At 39.6% G+C, this 16,440-nt stretch overlaps 5 protein-coding genes across 5 annotated transcripts; 3 read left to right on the top strand and 2 right to left on the bottom strand.

Annotated features, from left to right (window-relative positions):
• Positions 1–2,143: 2,143 nt before the first annotated feature.
• AK88_00199 (malonyl CoA-acyl carrier protein transacylase) lies at positions 2,144–3,489 on the top strand (the record flags this gene model as incomplete). The annotated part of the gene is made up of 2 exons (XM_012477850.1): positions 2,144–3,342; positions 3,468–3,489. 2 exons carry the CDS (start codon positions 2,144–2,146, stop codon positions 3,487–3,489), a joined length of 1,221 nt encoding a protein of 406 aa, XP_012333273.1.
• Positions 3,490–4,172: 683 nt separating this feature from the next.
• Positions 4,173–8,059, bottom strand: AK88_00198 (uncharacterized protein; the record flags this gene model as incomplete). The annotated part of the gene is made up of 2 exons (XM_012477849.1): positions 4,173–7,499; positions 7,631–8,059. The coding sequence occupies 2 exons, from the start codon at positions 8,057–8,059 to the stop codon at positions 4,173–4,175; spliced, it is 3,756 nt and encodes a 1,251-aa protein (XP_012333272.1).
• A 1,114-nt stretch (positions 8,060–9,173) lies between these two features.
• On the top strand, positions 9,174–10,447 carry AK88_00197 (uncharacterized protein; the record flags this gene model as incomplete). The annotated part of the gene is made up of 3 exons (XM_012477848.1): positions 9,174–9,886; positions 10,178–10,259; positions 10,370–10,447. 3 exons carry the CDS (start codon positions 9,174–9,176, stop codon positions 10,445–10,447), a joined length of 873 nt encoding a protein of 290 aa, XP_012333271.1.
• A 187-nt stretch (positions 10,448–10,634) lies between these two features.
• On the bottom strand, positions 10,635–11,423 carry AK88_00196 (uncharacterized protein; the record flags this gene model as incomplete). Its single annotated transcript, XM_012477847.1, has 1 exon — positions 10,635–11,423. One exon carries the CDS (start codon positions 11,421–11,423, stop codon positions 10,635–10,637), a length of 789 nt encoding a protein of 262 aa, XP_012333270.1.
• Positions 11,424–12,226: 803 nt separating this feature from the next.
• Positions 12,227–15,409, top strand: AK88_00195 (uncharacterized protein; the record flags this gene model as incomplete). The annotated part of the gene is made up of 1 exon (XM_012477846.1): positions 12,227–15,409. The coding sequence occupies one exon, from the start codon at positions 12,227–12,229 to the stop codon at positions 15,407–15,409; it is 3,183 nt and encodes a 1,060-aa protein (XP_012333269.1).
• Between the last annotated feature and the right edge of the window lie 1,031 nt (positions 15,410–16,440).

Here is a 16,440-nt window from a genome sequence, read left to right as displayed (position 1 = left end):
ACTTTTTTTTTTTTTTTTTTTTTTTTTTTTTCTTGCTTTTTTTTTAGAAAAGTATGACAATTTTAGCTTTGTTCATACCCTGATTTTTTTAAAAAAGTTTTGCAACATTATTGTAACATTTTATTTTGCATAATTTTCTTTTTTTTAAACGATGTGTCTTCCATTTTTTTCCCGTTTTTATTTTTTTTTTTTTATTTGTTCATTCTATAATATAGGTGCTCACAACATACATACTACTCCACATGGAATACAAACATATTACTCCAGTTCGTATGTGTTATGTATGCACTTACTGTATGTATATATTATACGTATGTGAGTTTAAATTTTTTCTTGCAATTTTAATTTTTCTCCTACCAAATTTGGTTTTCTTAACCTCGGTGAGAGGTTCGTCCTACAAGACACACACACGGGTGTGGCTCCCTCTTTAATGAATCCAAATGTGTACCACACGCAATAAATGATCAGACCGTTCTCATGAGAGGTAGTAGGTGTAGATATGTGACTCATTGCTTCTCAATAAGTGTCTAATGGTTGCAATAAAGGAAACAGTACGAAGAGGGGTTAGAAACAACACAGGGGTGTAACTAGCACACTACGCGATATAACCATTTCTCTAGGTTTATTTATTAGCTCTATTTTTCTTTTTTTAAATGTAGTTACAACCTTGAAATAGCCAATCCCGCGGTGCAACATATTTCCCATTGTTGTTTTTTTCCCCCTTAGGACAAAACATATCAAGGCGAAATTATACACACATATGAGGGCGCACAGTTTGGGGCATGAGAATTGAGGAGGAACACGCGAGTTGTAAGCCACTTAACCATTTGTTTAACACATGCAAATGGTCTTAAAAAAAAAAAAAAAAATTGTATTATTCAGAATTATTCTGTAAAAAGGGGGCTACAATAAAAATTGCACTTTCACTTACCGTTTTTAAAACATAAACATTATTGATTTTTTTTTTTTTTAACATGTATGATTAAAACGTGCAAAAAATTCGCTTCACATAGTTGCGCTCGATAAGACGCTGGTATTCTGTGGAAATGCGTATAAAGAGGCATATCCCTCGAACGGGAATACTCATTTAGTAAAGGAAAGAGGGGGATGGTGGGGGGCTCATTATAAGTGCGCATGAATGGCATACATTCCATCAGTTCGCCTTTCGATGAATGCGTTTTTTTTTTTTTTTTGCTGCTCCCCGTGATACAAATGCCTGCACGCTTTAATCTACTAAAAGTGGCAGGAAAGGGAAGTAAACGATAAAACAAATAAGTACAAAAATGAGTGATCAAATAAATGAGTGAAGGGACTCCCGCGACTGCATTTCATGTTCGAAAAATGCATAGCAACTGTTACTCTCACCCACCAACAGATCTACTAGTTCCCATTTTATAAGATTTTTCCTGATTGTTTTTTTTCTTCTAGTGAGACGAAGAAATGTCGTGCATGCATTTTTTTTTTTTTATTTGTTTTTTACACAAAAGTGTATACTAAATGCGGCAGTGATGTAACTTGATAATATTTAATTTTTCTTTTCTTTTTAACGGTTGTGGTACACCATCTTGTGGTTTAGCCTTTTCTCCTATTTTAGCTTTTAAATCTGCCACCACTCAAGAATGAACAAAAGAGCACGCCGTAATGAAACGCAAAAATAGCAGCAGCACATAAAGAGACCAGGCGTGTGTTTGCACGTGTATACAGAGCAAGTAAGGACACTCCTGTCGGCATGTAACTTTTGAAAAGAGTACAGAGAAGTGTGTATATAAAGGGCACATGAAGGTGAAAAAGGTAGAACAAGGAAGTAGAACAAAAAAGAGGAGGATAGGTAACCCAACGGGTAAAATGCCCTTGGTACGTTTATGTTCCCTTGAGGTAATTGTGCACAGTTGAACAACCGCCCCGACAACGTGAATTCTGCGCGCGATCTCGTGGAGCAGGCAAATTTGGAATTTTTCCCTTCTACAGTGTATATTTAGGTATACATATAGGTATATACATATTTTTGTTGAACCGTACAATAGAACAAGATTAAACGGACACACGAGCATCAGCAGTACATGCACATGCACGAGTAGCGGAGGGCCATCACGATCACATAGACAGCCACACAGACACGCATGCACACACGCAGAAAAGAAGAATGCACATGGTAACGTCCAGCGCACTGCTAACCATAAGCATAATAGTGATAAAAACCATTCTTTGGAACTCGGAAGAATGCAAATGTTTCATTTTGAAGGCAAGGGAAAGAGCAGTGAGTGGGCTGCTACACAGAGGAGTAAACAAAAAGAACAGAAGGAGGTTATTCAATGAACCAAATTCGAGGGATGAAATAAATGAACAAATTATGACATCATCTGAAAATGATAATTACATAAAAAAGAAATTAAAAGAATTCGAAAAATATAGAATAGCAACATACAGCTCTCAATACACTTTTTTTTTTCCAGGACAAGGAGAGCAGTACATGTCAATGGGCATAGACACATACAACACGTGTAAAAATGCAAAAGAACTGTATGACCGTGCAAGTAGAATTCTGGGCTACACTTTAATGGATGTCATTAAAAATGGCCCAATAGAAAAATTAAAAGATTCAGAAATCTCACAACCATCCATTTATACTGTTTCCATTGCTGCCTTGGAAAAATTGAAACAAGAAAATCAAGACGCAGTTATGAAGCTAAATTTATGTATGGGATATTCATTAGGTGAATATTCTGCCTTAACATGTTCAGAAGCTTTGCCCTTTGAGGAAGGTGTATTTTTAACAAAGGAAAGAGGAAAGGCAATGCAGAATTGTGCCAAATTATACAAAAAGACCACCATTGCAATTGTGGGGCTAACCCTAGATCGTATTCATAACCTGATTAAAGATGTGAATGAAAAAATGGATGACGATATTTTTATTGTCAGTTATATGACTCCAAAAAAATTCGGTTTATGCGGAGAACCAGAAAGTATGCAATATCTGAACAAATTAGCAAAGGAAAAATATAAAGCTATTTTTACTAAAGAGTTACAAATTTCAGGGGGATTCCATTCGTCCTATATGTTCCCAGCTAGAAAGGCTTTAGAAAATGCTTTAAAACATATTACATTCAGAAAACTAAAAGTTCCAGTCATTTCAAATGTCGATGGCTGTACTTATGATGACCCACAAATAATCAAAGAGCTCCTACTTCTGCAGTTGACCAGCCCCATTAAAATAAATGCCTGTCTAGAGAATGTGCTAACACATGGATACGAGACTGGTTACGAGTTGGGGCCAGGAACGATCAACTCGAACCTTTTGAAGGACGTGTCGAAGAAGCAGAAGGAGGCAACGCCTTATATTTAGTTCGGTGTATGCTCTTGTGTGACTGTGTGCCCATGCTTCATGCGCAGCTTTTCCCCCGCTACTCCCGCACCAAATTAAGCCTCCTAACAAGCTGAGCACCAGCTGCATTTTTTCCCCCGCACAGCGATAACCATATTCTGAGATGACCAGGAAGAGGAATGTGAGAGGCCGTTGAACAACGTAGCATCGTTGGTGCTATCATAAAACTTTTTTTTTTTTTTTTTCATCAAAATGTAAAGCTGCCTTATCATGAGTCACCCCTTAACGGGCAAGACAGCAAATGCGCATATGGGGAGAGGTCTACCTGTGCAGATATACAAACGTTCACAAAGCGACGCAAAAAAGGCTTTGCCGTTTTTCTGTTACATTTTGCCAACTCGGCGGTTTCAAAAAGGCACCCATTAAAGAAGCATAATTCTGAAGGAGGCTTAAGTCTGTAGATTTAACAAAAGGATAGCATAACATAACGTTTACGCGCAAGGGGTATATACATTTGCGCAGTCGCAAGGTTACACGATGCCACTAAAAAAGGAGTATTAACACTTATATACATGAATGATGATACAAAAAAAAAAAAAAAAAAAAAATTGAAAATTTTCGAATACATATACACATAAATTTTTAGTGTACGTAAAAACTAAAACATTCACATTTTATCAAACACAAAAGGGAAAGCTGCTCATCTGCACGCATGCCCAGTGTACTGATCAGACGCCCACAAAAACAAGAAAAAAAAAAAAAAAAAAAAAAAAAAAAAAAGTACACAACAACATGTGCACACATGCTCCTGCGTGTGGACAGCTATCCCAACTTAAAAGAAACCCCTTTCTCATCTCTTCGTAATGAAGACACGCTGACGATCTCCTACATAACGATGTGAATAACATCCATCATAAAAATTATCCGTTACGTTGTTTTTCAAATTTTGATTGCCAACTTTGTTCAGTAAAAAACGGCTCACATTATTATTGCCCACGGCATAGTCCATTACCTTTCCTTCCTTTTCAGGAAAATTTTTACACAAAAAATTGCCCTTTTGGAGAAATTTAATTGTTGCCCGTTTGTTGCCACTTCTTCCCATGTCACTTCCCCCCTTGGTGATACCGTTGTCCACTCCACTGTGTCCTTTACCACTGTAAGTGCAGTTATGGGCAGGGGGTTCTCTATAACTCAGAAAGGAACATGCCCTGGGCACGGCGGAACTGTTCTTTAAGCCCTTTTGCAGTTGGCAATTTTTTTTCTTTTCACCCAATATGTTATCAAATTTCAAGTTGTTAACAACTGATAGTAATGTGCCCCTCCTTCCAGAGATGTCTTTTTTTTCTATCGACTTGAGAAAGCTATTATACTTTTTTAGGTTATGTGTAAATTGTTCGTTTGGGTGCACGTTGCTCAATTTTTCGTTCGTCCCGTTTTCCTCGCTCGCACTTTTGTATTTACTTAACAGGTTACACAAAAGCTCATGCGCGTTTCCCTTACATGATTTCACCTGCTCCCGCTCAAAAAGTACATCGTCACTTTTGACGCCATACGTTTGTTTAACCATTTCGTTGTCTTCCCTTCTGAGCGACTTACCTCCACTTTCAAATATGTCTTCATGAAGCCTGTCATCCCTGTGAAGCAGTCGCCTCTCGTCGCACCCCGTCCTCATTTCAACTTCCCCATAATTGTTCATCTGCTTTTTCTTATTAGAAAGGTAGTCCCCATTTGGACAAGACCTCACAGGCATGTCATCTCTCCCCCCTTGAACACTCTGTACCAGGGATGAAAATTTTGGTGATTTCCTTCCTTCCATTTTGTTTCCCATTTCTTTCTCTAAAAAAGTAACATACAATTCATTTATTTCCTTCTTTTCATTTTTCACAAAATGCACATTTTCGAACATACGATTTGTTATGTCTGGCTTGTACGTTTCTTTTTTTATTCGAGATGGATCTTCTCCTGGGTCTGTCTCTTTCTTCCTATGGTTCCCCCCTAAATCTCTACACCTACAAGAACACCAGTGGTTTAATTCTTCAGAGTTGTGGACATCGTATTGGTTTTTTCTCCACCCCGAGCTACGCCTTTTTTCCCTTCTGGCTAGCCACATCCTTACACTGCGCTGTATCAAAATTACGCACTTTAAAAATTGATCGTAACTTGTGTAGTAATTGTACACAACTTCTGAGTTTTTCTGGCGGTTAAGGGATAGGGTGGTTTCCCGTTCCTTGGAAACTTCCTCGCATATCCTTCCCTGCGACCTCGCTTCCCCATTAACCAATTTTGCCTTCTCAACACTTTTCAGCGACCCCCCATTTATTACTAATGAATATCCCACCTTTTTCTGCTTCCTCGGCGCGCTTTCCAAGTCCCCATTTGACAACATCCCCCTTGCGTGGTGATAACCCTTTGTGTGCGTCACATGGTCGATACTTCCTAACGCACTCCTGTTCAAAATTGTCTTCTTTGGAGTAGCACACGATGGGCATATTTCACAAGAGCCATTATAAGCAACGCTGCGTAGACCTCCACAGGGGCCATTATTCAGCGTTGTCTTCTTCAAGTGTCTCCGCTCCATAGAAACCATGTCGCGATTGTCCTCCCCAATATATATTGCCTCATCATGAATTGATAAGTTGATTATTCTGTTGAGGTAAGAAGTCATTCGCTTCTTCTTTATGTTGAGAAGGCACTCCTGAGCTTGACTTATACTGCTCATGGCAATTTCCACGCACCTCTGCTTTTGGTAATTTTCTTTTATTCGAAACTCTTCATTAATATCACTAATTATTTTTTCGATCATGTCCGCTTCGCTTGATAAAGCATCATTGGTGTAATTTACAAACGCTTTCACATGTCCAGTCGTTACACATTGTCCGTTATTCTGGGAGGTACTTCTGCCTACGTTCTGTTCACACTCATGTGTGTGTGATTTGTCATTTTTTTGGGGAAGCCCAATATACGTCGTCTCATGAGTTACATTATTATTTGTGCTGACCTCTGCTGCCTTTTGCGTGGTGCAGGAGTTCTGTTTTGTCACCTCTTTGGACGTTATATGGGACGCTACATTGGACGTCCTACCGTTCTCAAACTGATGGGACAACTCATGACGTGCTTCCACCTTCTCATCATCACAAATGGCGCGTCTACTCGTGCAAGCATTTTCCTTCAACTTAACCATTTCGTCTTTAATCCTTTTAATCTCCTTTTTCAGCATTTTTACTTGATTTTTTTTTTTTACATTTTTGTTATTATGTGCCTTATTATGAATTATGGTATTATCTGCCCCCGTTGAAAAATCTTCACTTTTACTACGAACATCACAAGTGGGTTTCTGTTCACCCATTTCGTTGCTGTACCTGTCGCTTAATTTTTGGAAAATCTTCTCCGAGTACTGTTCAACATACCCCCCTTGGGGAAAATAAATCTCACTTTTGTTTATGCCGTAATCGCCCATATCATTTGGAGTAGTAGCTTCCTCGTGGATGAAATTTTTCTGTGTCTCCGTTGGGCTCCCTTTGTAAATTTCCCACTTTGTATTCACTCCCTGGAGAAGGGCTCCCTCAATATGGTCCCCCAGGTTATCACCAAGCAATTCATGGCTGCCTGAATTGAGTAACACGTTTTTTTCAATATAGCCAATCACTTCGCACAATTTGTAGTACTTACTCTTATCGTGTAATCTGATTAACGTATCGTCCTCAAAATATTCATTTATGATCCATGTAAAAATGGTGTTGCTGTTGAAGGGGCCTTGTTCCTTCCCGTTGTCGTCTATGTAGACCCAGTATAAAACTCTCCTTGCATTAAGCAATTCATTAAACTCGTTAATTATATTCTTATCTTGTGATAATCCGCTTTGTTCTTTTGCAACATGATCAATCCTGTCGTGCACTTGTGCTTGACTTGACTCTGCGGGAAATTCACTTGGTAAAAATTTCTCCACATGGACGTCTTTCAAATAATTACCTGTTTTTATTTCACTTAAAGTGTGATTATATATAATTGCATCTTTTAAATGCACTTTTATTTTCCCCTTTAATTTATCATTTTCGAACAGGATACAATAGTTCTTATCGTAGAGTCTTTTGTTCTTCATGTTCAGTTCACTTCGGTGCAGATAATCGACTTTGTCTTTGTTCAGGTCTTTCCGCAGCACGTACACGGTGAGGCCCTCCTATGGGTGAGAAAAAAAAAATAATAATAAAAAAGGAAGATAAGGGTAAAGGGAGGGATACATAATGATACGAAGTTATTATCTTTTACGATTGGCCCCTGGGGGGGAAGCGGACCATCCCCTTTTCGTACCCCCTCATTGTGCAAAATCCCCCCATTTTTCGCTTCACATTTACTCACGTGCTTCTCCAACATGTTAAACGCGTGTGAAATGTTCACTTCGTAAGACATGAGGCATATTTCGCTTTGTCCCTTCTTCACACACATGTACCATGGCGTTTCGTAAAACAGTCCATTTGGCATTTCGTTCTTCAGACCACGCTGCGTACCATAGGGAAGGCCACTTGCGTCACTACTTGGCTGAACATTTTCCCAACTGCCGGACCAATTACCTGACCCAGTGTTTACTCGATTCCTTGAATCTCCCCTGGTGTCGCCATTTTCCACTTTAATATGCAGGCAGTACACCACATTTTCTTCCTCCTGCTCGTCCCCCTTCACAATTCCGTCACTCTTGGCGAGCTCCACTTCAACACTGTGGATGTACAGGTTGATGTCCATCGTGTTGTATGATCAGGTCTGTTGTATGCGCAAGACGCGCAAGCGATCAACATGCATATCCGTACATAACAGAGCAGTGCATGCTTATAAAGATTTGTACATTTGCAGTAGTCATACGTCATGGGTGTGTGTGTACATATGGACATAACTTTTTTTTATCAAGTTGCCATTTTTGCTTCATCCAATTATATTGTACCAGCCAGCATATGGCGCGCGCCAACAAACCTTTTCACATATCAAGGAAATACACACATATGGGCATACGGCGAATGGGGGAATTTTTTTTTTTTTGCGCTGCAGCAAAAAATTTTTAGGGGGGTTAAAATTACAGGAGTGTGCATTTTCCTGTTGGCTGCTCGGGCGGGATGAGTTCTCTTACACGCGCAAAACGGAAAACTGTGTATGTCACAAATGGCACATGCGCAGACCGAGCTGTTCTTCTCTCCGTCGGCATTTTTTAATTCGCGCAAAAGTAGGAAAAAAAAAAATACAATAAATAAGTAATGTGAAAGGGCAAAATACACAGATAAATAAATAAAACATCCCACAATGTTCCCCAGTGGGCGCGCGTGTTCCGCTTAGCAATGTTCGTTAAAGCACGACCAGGGGGGAGGGTCGTCCCAAGGCGGGCTACACAACCCTTCGCCTCTCTATGAATTGCTTTTCTCCGTTGCGCAGCCGTTCTTGCTCCACTTGACATGGTTTGTCACTTTTTTTAAGAACATTCCCCATTTGGAAAAGATGCTGCATCCGCTCCTCCCTACATGATGATTGCTTGAGCGTATTCTCACCCCTTTTGACTGCCAACGCGAGAAGCTTTCCCTAAATTCATCCTTTTCAGCAAAATGACCATCATGAATAAGGATACATAAGTGCACGAGGGCATACGTATGAGTGGTCATTTTTGCGTACAGGCCTGTAGGTCCCTTTTCTAGCAACGTCTCAACATAGCCAAAAAAAAAAAAGGGAACGAGCAAGGGGAATATAATTTGGCTGTTTTGTTTTTTTCTGGTTGCTGCGTCCAGTCAGTTATATCACCATGTTGTTTCCAGGCAAAACGCAAAGCCAACTTATTTGCCCCCCCCCCAAACCAATGTCACGAGCAGTACGCCCCATGGGAAAAATTCTCCACTGCGTTAGTCACTCATGTAGGACACACGATACGACAGGTGGGGTGATGCCTTACCTCCTCTCTAAAAAACAAATCAGCTATACACAACACAACAGCAGAAATATCAACTCGAAAAATGCCTACCTGTACGATTTGTACAGATCTTTGGAGAACTGCAAAAATGCAAGTAACCTGTACAAACTGAGCTGCAAAATAAAGGGGTGCCAAATATATGACCTGTACATATGGAGATTAATAGAACAGAAGTTTTACAAATTTCATAAGGATCTAACACCCAAAGAAATTTCCTCTATCATTAATCATTTTAAGCAAATAAAAATTAATGACAGTAAAATATACGAACGCTGTGTTGATATAATTCTTCCAACCATAGGTTCCTATTCGGTACAAGATTTGTCTGTCCTATGTTTGTCTCTCACGTACTTTAATAAAGTGAACTCCTCCTTTATGGACAGAGTAGCAGATGCTATAATTAAATTATACGAGAGCGAAAAGACCAAAATACAACAACTGTGTAAAAAAGAGCTTCAACAAATTTTCATTTCCTACGTACATATAATTGGAGCCTATAGCAAAGTAGGCCATAAGCACATTGAATTATTTAAAATAGCTTCTGTATATATTCATTTGGCACTTACTGCCGATATGTACATTCCTCCCAAAATCCTTATCAAGATAATCACCTCCTATTCGACGTAAGTCCATCCCATGGTTGAAAACCCACCTACATTGCACGCACAATGAACTATGTTGTTAAAAAAAAAAAAAAAAAAAAAAAAAAAAAACATATTAGGGTGGAGGGAAATAGCAACAAACGTGGCAGCACACATATACATTTGTGTTGCCTAAACGTATGTTTGTCCTGCATGTAAATGGGCAGGATATTATCCCTGGGCTGATGCATATAGCTGTGCACACGTTGTATAATATGCCTGTGTACGTCCATATAAATCGTATGTATCATGCTCTGCCCCTCTCTCCTTCAGGGTCAAAATAAAGCACAGCAAAATATTCGAGCTAATAGCCAAGCACATACCCACGGTCAAAATTACGGATGACGAACTGAAGGTTGGAATGAGATTTTGAGGAACGGTGCCTCCTTACTTGTCACAGATGGGGACACCACGCATATTTTTCTCCCATCATTTCGTTGCGTACATTATGTTCCTCCTTCTCAGAGCATAAAGCGAAATTTCGACCAACTCGGCTACTCCTGTGAAACCCTGGACAAGTACATCCAATACAGGCTATCCTAACTTTGCACTCCTCTGCTGGGATGCATTTATCCGGTCCAAACGATTGGCATTTTTAACCTTGGCGAAGTGAATTGATTTCCTTTTCTGCCCTTCAAAGGGGAACACACAGGGATAGACACATGAGTGAGCAGGTAACATCATGAACGTGTGCCCATTGTAAGCGCAGCGGCAACATCCAATCACCCCATCACAAACTGCGCACCCGGCGCATCAAAAACTGGACAACGTCCCCCAAGTACGCTGCGTTGTGGTTGTACGTGTTGAAGAAGTTGCTCTCGAGGAAGATCATTTCGTTTTTTGCGTCAACACGCTCCTCCCCCAAAATTTGCGTAACTTTTTTCCTTTCCCGCGCAGACAGGGATAAATCCCTAATGTGGGAGCTGAAAAAGCAAATGTTGTTTTCCTCGTGGTCCACAATAGAAGACCCATGCCATATGACCGAATATTGAAAGGAGTGAGGAAAACTAAATCTGTCATGGTGCATTGTTCTTGGTAGTGTGGCTTCATGTTGTAATTTTGTTAGCGGTGTTACAAATGTGCTTGGGTTTTTTTTCTTCTCTTTTATATTTTCCTGATCGTGAGTTAGACCTAACAATTTGCTTACTCGATATTTATTTCTGAATTTAAAATGTCTTCTCGTTCTTTCCTTGCCAACACAAACTTTCATAATTTCCTTCTTAATGTTTTTGCTAATAACATTTGGAAGTTCGCACACCGTTGTCCTGTCCTCCAACCTCACAGGGGGGACTTTTAATTTTGTTTTCTTCTGCTCATCATTTAAGTTTGTTCTTTCTCTTTTTTTCCGATTCTTCTTCCCTCTCATTTGGTTAAACATGTAGTACCTTTGGTGAGTTTCTACATTTGTATATTTCAAATCATTGCTCAGGATGAGGTGGTGAAAATATTTTTCAGTCCAGTTAAGGGTCAGTAACATTTTGGGCTTCACCAGATCCCATTTTTTCACGATGCTTCCCATTATATACATACATATCTCAACTGTTTCTTCTCTGGCTGTTTTTTTTTTTTCTTCTTTTTCTTTGGATCCTTACTTGCCCCACTTTAGAAAATGTGTTCACGCGAAGTACTATATCAACATGATTCTTCCATGCTCCTCCGTTTGTGCGTAAATGGTGGAATTGCTCAAGATGGGAAAATTTCAACCGCAGGTTAGGGGCATACTATACGACTGAAAAAAAAAAAAAATGACAATTTTTATGGCCATTAAATTAGTGTAATAATAGTGTCACTTAGTGGTAGTTTTTTTCGTAAGAATTGCGCGCACACGTGTGAATGTGCCCAAGGAATTGTGTTTACACGCCAAGAGGGTGCGCACTTCTTCATACATATTTGTGCACGAAAATTGGGGCACACAAGGATTGGGCCAAGATCACCGGAATGAGAGCAGCATAATTGGAAAAGGATAGAAGCAAAAACAAACATGTATTTAGTTTCCTGTTATTTTTTTTTTACTCCTTGCATCTTCATATTTTTTACAAAATCTACATGGTGTGAAGATGCACAACAGGGGAGCAGCTTATGCAGGGGCGCAACCGTTGCTTAGTAGAGGAGGTTCAGATGGGCCCTTTGCTGTGAGGGGCAAACCGTTTGTGTGGATTGCGACAGTACGGAACCATTATGTTTTTTCTATTCATTTGTAAATTTTATTTTCCCGTTTTCTCCGCACCCCCCCTGAGTGGAGTCGTTTCTGCCTCATGGCCGTCCATTTCAACACCGTCCCTGGCAAAATGGCGTAGCTAGAAAAAAAAATAAATTAGAACAATGATCACCCTTTGCTATAAGCTCCTATATAAAGGAAAATTCATCCCTGTGGGGCGGAGAGTATTCAGGGAAAAACTGATAAGTGGGAGGAAACAAAAATCTCCCATCATTTTGCTGCCGCCGTACATATCCATACACGAACTTAGGTTAATGCTCAACATAGATTACGACACCTGTTTCAAAGCGGCAAATGTGTACAAGAGTGGAAATATGTACAAGTGGAAGGACTCCGAAGATAGGACCTTCCAAAGTGTAAACAAAAGGAACGTAATAATCCCCTACAGTACTGCTGCTTATGTGAGTAAAATATTCAAATTTAAACCTAGACTGATCCAAGTGGAATTATTTTGCGAAGAGGAAGAGAAAAGGAGTGGGACGCTGCAGGATGTGTACAGGAAGGTCTACTTGGCGGAGGAGTACCATGCAAATGTTTTGAGGCTTCAAAGAGCGTCCACAAACGATGCAAAGCTTGCGCCCGTTGCGACCTCTCCCCCTGTGCGGGCCACCCCCAATGGACCTCGCAATGGGAGCAGCTATGACCCCCCGAGTTTACCGCCCAACGGGCAAAGAACCCCACTGGAACATAAGAAGAAAAACTACTACACTGTCGTGTCCGTGATAGGCCACATCAACCATGGGAAAACCACCATGCTGGACAAAATGACAAACAATAACTTAGCCTTAAGTGAAGCGGGATGTATTACACAAAATATAAAACCTATACATTTCGAACATGGACCTTTTAAGTTTACCTTTGTGGACACCCCAGGACATAAGGTTTTTCAAATCTTCAGAGGAAGAGCAGCTTTCCTCTCAGATATATTAATCATATTAATTTCTTTAGAAGTAGGAGCAGAAATACAAACAGAGGAAGCAATTAAATACGCAGACAAATATTCCATCCCAGTTATCTTTGTTCTAAACAAAGCAGATGTGTATGGACAAAATGAGTCTATAGTAAAAGCAGAGTTAAGAAAACAATGCACAAATATGTATGATGAGGGAAATTTAAAGCATAATTTTTCGAAAGAAATTGAAAATGCGATTGCTATATCCTCACTGACGGGTTACAATTTGGACAAGCTATTCAACAGGCTGTTTTTTATTTCTCATTATATTGACTTGCCCTATCACAGTGTGCATAGCTTCTACAACAATTGTGAGGCCATGCTGGGGGATGCCGCCTTCCCTGTTGGGAACTCCCCCGTGGGAGGTAACTTGCCTGATAATGCCCCTGTCGGTAACACGCATCATGATAATACCCCCCGTGAGGAGAAAACCCACCCAAGCATGCACAATGCAGAGAAAGCAAAGGAAAGGAGAAAATCAGATCTGAACCAACTGCAAAAGTATATTAGAAAATCGGACTGCCTACTAGCCATAGACAAAAACCCAGTGGGCATGGGCATGGTGGTAGATATAAGCAAAGACTCCAGCAAGGGCACAATTCTTCATGTCATTGTTCGAAACGGATTTTTCATCGAAGGCAGTTATTTTATATGCGGTTCTGCATATGGAAAAATTCAAAAAATGTATAAATTCAATAGTAATTTTAAAGAGAGCTGCAGCTATGCCGCCATAGGGATGGCTGTACTAGTCAGTGGAATTAAAAAGCATGGAAACGCAACAACAGATGATATAATTTTTACCCTTCCACAGAGTAATGCTTTTAGGTTATGTCAGTATAGACTCATGGTCGAAAAGCTAGCCACTCTGCAGGTAAGTGGAAAAGAAATAAAAGTTTCCTGGGAAAATGATATGAAGAAAAATCAATTCCATGCGGAAGATATTTATCAAAATAGACTCGCAATGTCAGATAAAAGAAAAGCCATCGAAGAGTTCGGCATAGAACAGGAAAACATATTCGAAGATGTATCTGTGCAGGAATTCCACAAAAGTAACACGCAAAGGAAGAAGGAGGAAGAGGAGGAACAAGAAGAGGATGAATCTCTAATAATACAATTGGAAGAAGAAAACAAATATGAGGACCTATTCAGAGATAAGAAAAAAAAAATACAATCCATCCTCTCGCAGGGTGATTCAAATGAAAGCATTTTAGTACCTGAAGAAAACACCTTTTCGTTTTTTGAAAGCCCCAAAGTGGGTGCACACCTCGGTTCGTTGGTCAGTTCCAACTGGGGAGGAGGCAGTCACCAAGAGAAGGATCAGCTAAACAGTCCAAGCGGAGCACCAAATATAAATCCCGTGATACACGACCAAGGGGAAGCAGCAAACGATATCACGAACGAAACAAATAATTATGTTTCAACGAAACCTTATAACGCGGAAAGTGCTACACTGTATAAGTGCGCAAAAGGGGAAATAAAGGAGGACGCACCCGAGGAGACAGGACAGACACACCCCGTGTTCGGCAGATCCCCCCCTGTAAGAGGAAGGAATAGCAGACACGCCCAGAATTCCAGCGCAACGAATGGTCAATCTTCTGGAGAAGCGGCCGGCTCTCACAGCGAACCGTACACCGATGAGAAGAAGGTGAACGACCCATGGTACTACGAAGAAAGCGAAGAGACGTGGGCGAAAAAAGTACTCCAAAGAAATGATGAACTTATGGAAACGTGGAGAAACAAAACGAAGCAAAGGGAAATCGAAAAGGAGAGACAAATTTTTTACGAAAAACAAATGATTTTGAAAAATGAAATTCTAAGGAGAAAACTCTTGGGAGAAGAAAAACTAACTGATGAAGAGATTAACGCATATCTCTATGATGAAGAAAAAAGCAGTGCAAATAATTCCCAAGCATCAAGCAACGATGAGCCTATGGAACTACCCCCAAAAAATTGCCCAGTTATACCCATCATAATCAGAACCAACTATGTTGGAATGTTTGACATATTTCTGGACGAATTTGAAAACCTCCAAAAAATTCATAATGTTAAAATATCCGTCGTTCATGGTGGAATAGGTCCCATAACCCCAAACGACGTTGTGCATGCAGAAGTAGAAAGTAATTTTGGCTATTGTTGCATTTACGCTTTTCAAGTAAAAGTTTTACCTGACTCGGTAAAGCAATCAGTGCTCTCCAATATTGTTATAAAACAATTCGATGTCTTCACCGATCTAATAGACGATGTTGTAAATAGAATTAAAAATATTAAGGCACTAATTGCGCATAATATGTATGTGCGAAGTCTCAAAAGTGAAAGAACACAAGAAGGGGTGTAAGTCTTACAACAAAACTCATTACCGCTGCTTTCAAAAATAATGCATAGTCATGTCGGACTGTGGGCAAAAACCAAAATACGAGCAGACAGTATGGATCATGTATTTTTTACTACTTAAGTTTGAATACCATATTCAGTGGTTCTCTTCTTTACACTTCCAAGTTTTGGAAAACCTGTAACCGCGCTATGACTATGAACATTGTAGTGTTTGCTTTGGCGCCTCTCAGCTGCCTAGATAAGTGTTTCAAATGCTGCAGAATTCCATGCAACATCCTTTTTAACTAAGAATATTGCCCATTTTTAGTGGAAAGCATTCTTGTTTCAAGTTGGCAGAAATCTGCAAAAGGGGGAGCTCAGTCATATGTGCGTATGTACGTACAAACGTGTTTATAGCATCCCCCCATTTGTTTTCAATCCGTTTAGGTTAATTTCGCTTCAGCTCAGCGTATTTATTTTTAATTAATTTATTTATTATTTTTTTTTTTTTGCTCAAGTAAAAACTTTTCCCATTTGTTATGTTTAAAAAGTGGCATTTATTAAAAAAAGAAGTTTCATAATTCATGCAACAGTGCTCACTTTGCAAAACGATACAATGGGGAACACTTGTGTGAATCATTAAAAAATGGGGAAAAAATAAAATTCTAATTTAAAGAGTAGTGTGTAAGATATAACGCAAATTTTGAAGTGCTACAAATGTACTTTTGGCGAAACGGTTGTAAATTTAATAAGCCACCACATATGTGCATGTCTCATAAGAATGTATTTATGCTTGTTAATGTATGTGCATTAAATTTGTCTTAATATTTCATATTCCTGTTAAGTGTATTCTTTTTAAGAGCGTCCTACCTGATCCATTTAAAATTTTCTTATCCGCCTTGCTCGACACGATTCGAGACAATTTTTGGTTCTGTTCTTTGTAAAAACCGTTATATTGTACTCGTGCCGTCATTTGTGATTCCTTGAACTTCATATAATAATGGTAGAAACGGCCATCGGGTTAGCAAAAACTGTCTTTGAGCTGTAGACTTGTAG

The sequence above is a fragment of the Plasmodium fragile genome (assembly GCF_000956335.1).
Source record: "Plasmodium fragile strain nilgiri unplaced genomic scaffold supercont1.2, whole genome shotgun sequence".
NCBI lineage: Eukaryota > Apicomplexa > Aconoidasida > Haemosporida > Plasmodiidae > Plasmodium > Plasmodium fragile.
This window is presented reverse-complemented; position numbering and strand designations above follow the sequence as displayed.